Source organism: Sceloporus undulatus, chromosome 1 (genome assembly GCF_019175285.1).
Source record: "Sceloporus undulatus isolate JIND9_A2432 ecotype Alabama chromosome 1, SceUnd_v1.1, whole genome shotgun sequence".
NCBI classification, from domain to species: domain Eukaryota; kingdom Metazoa; phylum Chordata; class Lepidosauria; order Squamata; family Phrynosomatidae; genus Sceloporus; species Sceloporus undulatus.
This window is the reverse complement of record NC_056522.1, coordinates 277,739,618-277,745,617: the sequence shown is the minus strand read 5'-3', so window position 1 is coordinate 277,745,617 and position 6,000 is coordinate 277,739,618. Positions and strand designations below refer to the sequence as shown.

The window sequence follows — 6,000 nt, the reverse complement described above, 5'->3', positions numbered from 1 at the left end:
ATGTGGGGAAGGGGTGTGAACCTCTGATCTCCTGGGGGATTAATGTTGTCCACCCCTACTCTATGCCACAACCCACTCCATTCAAGAGTATGTCTCAACTTTCAAGAGGTGTTTGGGAGAAGGTTAGGGCTGGGATAGAGTCACTTCCCATCCATTTTCTTATGCCAATAGTTCTCAAAATGTAAACTTTTTAAAACCATTAAACTCCATCAAAGCTTACCTAATTTGATACACTTTTTAATACATAAATCCAGGACATAAATGACTATGTGAGGGATCTAACCAATCTGAAATGCATTCTACAGAAGGAGTAAACATTCATTAAAAAAAAGAATACCTTATTGCTCATCAATTAAATTATACAACAGGATATACCTGCATTTTTTTATCTTGTTCATTGTCACCTAGCATCCCAGTGCTGCTAACATTGTCACTTCCATCAATTGACACCTATAGAAAAAAGCAGAAACATCTTGAAATAATAAATTCCTATTCAGTTTTACACAATATCAAACCTCTATGAAACCAAAAAACAAGTACTCTCATGAAGAAATTAAACAGCATATTTCCAAAAATTGTGTTAAAGAGAAAACAGAATATCCAAATGTCCATTGACTTCTCTGAAATACCTTTAAAAATTATGATCTGTAAAACTGCATTTCCTCCATTTTGGGGGTAAGTTTTTATATATATATATATTATAAACAGACATGCTGTATATAAAACAACACATTCCAGACCAAAAAACAAAACAAAAACTAAACAGGCTAAGGAAGCACTAATTCAAGAATGGATTATACCAATGTATTTATCTAACTTTGGTTGGAACAGGTATCTCATTTTAGTCTCATTTTTGAAAATTTTGAAAATTGCAGAGAACTCTTCCAGTTCATTAAATAAATAAACATGACAAATACAGAAATAATAATAATAATATTCCAGTTCATAAAAATATTATTTGTAGATAGTGTAAAAATAAGTAAAACGATTAAACTATTTCTGAGAAAATTATTCCCTAACATGTTTTAGCTACAACCTGGGGCAATTGTTCCTAACGAGTATAGGCATATCTCAGTTAAGAAAGTTTTTGACAAAGAAGCTTCTTTATACAAATTATCCTGATGGGAGCCCAGCCCTGCCTCTCCTTTTTTGTGTCTTCTGTCTAACTGCAAGTGTGCTTGTTTATTTGACTGTTGTTTGTTTCAGCACTGGCCTTGGGAGGATGGTGAAGGAGGGCTGAAAAAGACATTTTCAGTGTTGGCTTCCAGCAGTGTCTACAGAAAACTATGCAATAATGCTTGACCTGGGAATGAATGGGATTCTGTTCTAGGTGATCCTATGGTAGCTATGTGGGTTTATGCACAACATGCGAGGTAAACAGCTACCTTCAGAATCACTTACTGAGCATGTGTTAAGAGCAAAACAGAAAGAATAAGAAAAAGTAAATTAGTCGGCCGCACCAGCTACCTTGGCATATTGGAAAAAGCATAGGTCTGTAAGTTTCATAATCAAAATGGAAATCATAAGAAATGTGGACAGTGTTGAAAGAAAAATACCATCCCAGGATGCATTTTGAAAGAAGTTTTCAGGTAGTCTCTAGAAGAGTCAAAATGTTTTTGTTTATTTATGCAAGAATTACCTAACCTAGTTATTTCATTTTATATGTATAATGTTAGTTTTGAATAAAAAGTTTGCTGAAACATGTTGAACTGCTCTTCTTTTTTGTGGTGTTGGTATTTGTCCCTATTCTTTCCATGTTATTTCTACCTCTGATACCAAAGTAGATGTGTTTCTGTTAAGGACGTAAAGCCCAGGAACGCATCTACTTCATTAACTGTGGAGTGGACCTTCTTAGAAAGGTGCAGAGAGGTACGGCCTAGACTCAACAAGGAATTGTTAATAAGCTTGAATTTAGAACCCTTTTAAGACTTAACACCTTTGGTATGAAGCAAAGCAATGCCTCAAGTGAGACATCACACCTGTTGAAGTTTATTTGCCTGAACTCTATGATAGTCACAGTAAAGATACTCCTTACCTAAATAGAGAACATCAGCAAAATTTCCAAGATACTGTATGACTAGGCTTGCCATATCCCGCCTGGGGGCGGGACTTTCCCGATTTGGGGTGGGTCCGCATGGTCCCCCCCCCGGTTTCCCCCCCCCCCCCGGTCTTCCCCCCCCCCTGGGCTGAGGGGAGGATTCCCTTCCCCGCTTGGGCTCCGCCGCCGCCACGGTGAGAACAGGGCCCAGGCGGAGAAGGAAAGCCTTCCCTCAGCGAGGCTCCTTTTCAAATGTAGGACACAAAAAAAGTGTCCTACATTTGAAAATTTTGTCCTACATTTGTCCCAGTTTGGAGGTCCTCACTTATGGCAACCCTATGTATGACTCATCTAAGAATCTGTAATATCCTCTTAAGACAACTCTCAGTGCAAAAGAAATGCTATCTACAAGCAAAGTTTTGGAGACTGTCCTGAGACTTTGTAAGCCTGTTCAGGGACAGAAGTTCAGGAAGTATTTCTGAAAGCTCTGGATTCAGTCCACTCTAGACAGGACAGAGAAAAACTCTTGGCTGTTAGTTCTGACAATTTGAAACACCCTAGCTTCCTGTGACTGACAACTTCTTCATTTTGGGATCAAATCCCCAAACTATGTTTGCTCTGCTAGACTTCACAGACACAACTGACTTCACCTAAGGTGTTGCCAAAACCATCGGGTTTTCTTGGCCAGATTTCTTCAGAGGAGGTTTGTCATTGTCTTCCCATGAAAACATGTGACTTGCTCAAGGTCACCCAGTGGGTTTCATGACCCAAATAAGAATCGAACCAGAGTCATTATCCAACATTGCTGTCTCTCAGTAATTCAATCAGTACTTATTGTAATTACTGAATTACCGGTTAATAACCATAGTTAAAGTTAATAGCTGAAACTCAAACTACTACATCGTTCTCAAAGCTAGCTTTTATGTAATAGCTACCATACAAGGAGCACAAAACCTCAGGAAGAAAATCAAATGGGGTTTTTGGCCTCTGAAACTGAACTGGAAAAAGAAATAGTGACGTTCACTCCATGACTAGACAAGAGAAACATCAACAACCTGCTTGCAAGCTTTATATAAGTAGAATGACTTTTGTTATTTGAGCCCAATTGCTCATAGCAACTATGCCAGAAGAAGCAGTTGGCTGGCTGAAACCTTCCAAGATGGGTAAGATTCATTACAATCAAATACTAGTTTAACAGTCAGAAGTTTACCCCTGTAACAATAGCATACTATACTGAATTAATACAGCGTATGTAAACATACTACAATGTTGAACTAGGTTAAAAGTGTCCAAATTGCATTGTTTAGGAAGCAAGATGCCCTACATGCAGTACCATATGTTGGAAAGGTTGAAATGTTTTCAAGTACAGAAATGCATGTAACATAAACATCAAATATGTATACATATATAATGCCACATATAAAATATCATAAAAATTAGCTCATTTCCACATGTACCTTAGCTGCATATTGTTCCAAAGCACTGATAGTATCTGGATCAATGGTAGCATCTCCTGTGTGTAGACCAGCCACTGTGCCATCAGCCTGAATAGCTAAGATGGTATCTGATTGTGGCATCTGCACTGTATGGTGAATGTAAGCAGTGGTCCCATCCTCCAGCTGTACTGCTTGTAGGGCACTCTGGTCGTAACTGTCTGAGAAATTATTTTTAAAAACATTAAGAACCAGACCCCATTGCTATCCGTATTTCCTAAAAAACATGGACACAACTAAGGAAATAATAAAGTTGCAAAACCTCAATTCATTTCAGTTGCATGGAATTGAATCTTTTAATGTTGATGAAGTTGACAATTTAATAATTAGTGTTGATTCTGAACTGTGAAATAATATTTTTAAATGTCACAGAAAATTTATTTGCAACAAGATGTACAGACTTACCTGCATACAGGTTGAGTCCCTAATTCAAAAAGCTTGGGACTTTGCGATACCAGTATTTGCATGTGTAATAAACAATATACAGCACAAGTATCATAGTATAATGGGTCCTCAGTATCAGTGGACTTCCCATCTCCAGATATGACCATCCACAGATCACCATTCCCCATATTATCCAATGGCGGCACTTGAACACACGACCACTGACATGGGCATGCACACATCATCGTCCGCTGGATAATATGGGACTTGAGCTTCTGTGGTTTTTGCCATTCATGGGCGGGGGGCAAGGGGATGAAACCAAATCCCCATGGATGGTAAGGACCTATTGTACGTATTGAATTTGCGAGGCTTTACAGAGATGCAAGACTGGAGAGAGACTTAGGATCTATAAAATGGCAGGAACTAAAGTGTAGTACTCAGTGCAAATTCATACCTTTCACTATTTCACAGATTCTTGTGTCTCTCCAGTCTTGTGAATGGTTCGCTCATAACTTCTGTTGTGTATGAAAAACATGGTTGGAGAGAGTAAGGATCTGAGAGCAAACAAACAGGCATGCTGCAGTCACAGCCTCGAAGACAGCAGCAAGCAGCTGGCAGAAAAAAAATGTTTTTGGAGGTGTTTGGAATTTAAAGGGGGTGTTCAACCTGTTTTTTATTTTTATTTTTTTATTTTCTTGCAATATCCTCACTGGGTCTTCCGGAATGATGATTTTAACTTGCTTATTAATTAATGAATTCCAAATGAAAAACAAAATCGCACAATATCTGATACAGTAAAATAAACTGATTGTTTTCTGTACTTCTAACATAGCATTTTTTTTTCTATATAGGATTGAAAATTAAGCATAATGGTATATATCCAGACTTTCTGTGGAAGCTCAGGGATATAATTCAGGGAGCCACATAGAGAATATATGAAACTTACACCCTTACTTCCTCCAGTGGGAGCCTTCACTGAGTTTTGGTCCCATATGAGGAAAGGAACCATTCATGGGTAACAATCTAATATACTTCATATACTAAAAAAAACAACTTACTTTTCACTTACTTTGGTGGAAAATAAATCACACATCTAATGTAATTTACCTTTTGAAGTGTGATGGATGAAGGCTGTTGTTCCATCTTCAAGCTGAACTGCCTGTCCATCTTCTAAACGAAGACTGTCTCCTGGATCAGAAGAGGAAAATATGTTTTAGTTACACAGAGTGTTTATGACTTCCAAGACCAGATTTTAAAGTCCTGTCAGTACATTCTCTGTATTAGAAAATATATTAGTTAAGCAAAACAAACTGCACATTATAGCAACAGTAATGTTTGCTGTTGTTGTGTATCTTCAAGTTATTTCTGACTTATGGAGATCTTCAGGTCAACCTTTTATGGGATTTTCTTGGCAAGTTTTTTCAGAGGGGGCTTGTCATTGACATCCTCTGAGGATGAAAGAGTGAGACTTCCCCAAGATCACCCAATGGGTTTACATGGCTGAGCTGGGATTTGAACCCTGGTCTCCAGAGTCGTAGTCCAATGCTCAAATCATTACACCACACAGTAATGTACAATGATAAAAATCCCGTCATCAATAGCTTTAAGCCTGTATTTGGTGTACCATATTTAAGGTATACTTACTACTTTTAGACATGGGAACATGTTGAACATAGGCAGCTGAGCCATCTTCTAGCTGAATCACCTGGCCATCCATTAATTTGCCATCTGGAATATATAGACACTGAAAATTTAGAAGATCATCTTTCCAGTGGTCTGTGTGTAGAAGCAGGCTTTTGTGTGCAGATTCAGTTCTGAATCAGGACCCCCGCGTGCAAAAGCGTGCTGTATGATCTTATACTGCATCACCACTTGGAAAGTACACATTGTTCCTCTTGCTAGACTGGAACCATACATATAATCTCACACAGATAATTCTTGCTATTTGAAATTGCACCAAATCACATATATAGGGTGTTGGGGTGTGGGATGTGAATTCACATGTCTTTTCACTCTCCCACTCCCCACAGACAGAAGAGTGGCCCCACTGTAACTGACATGATTGATTCCATAGACCGAAAGAGA

At 38.3% G+C, this 6,000-nt stretch overlaps 1 protein-coding gene across 4 annotated transcripts in view; it reads right to left on the bottom strand.

The window, feature by feature from the left end:
- The window catches only part of ZNF143 (zinc finger protein 143), a 40,843-nt gene that overhangs the window by 20,701 nt on the left and 14,142 nt on the right, over positions 1-6,000 (bottom strand). For all 4 annotated transcript variants that reach the window (XM_042445234.1, XM_042445237.1, XM_042445235.1 and 1 more), the window contains 4 exons: positions 5,560-5,643; positions 5,023-5,103; positions 3,496-3,692; positions 376-450 (listed from right to left, as the gene is read on the bottom strand). In XM_042445234.1, coding sequence (XP_042301168.1) covers positions 376-450; positions 3,496-3,692; positions 5,023-5,103; positions 5,560-5,643 — 437 coding nt within the window. The remainder of the gene's footprint in view (positions 1-375; positions 451-3,495; positions 3,693-5,022; positions 5,104-5,559; positions 5,644-6,000) is intronic.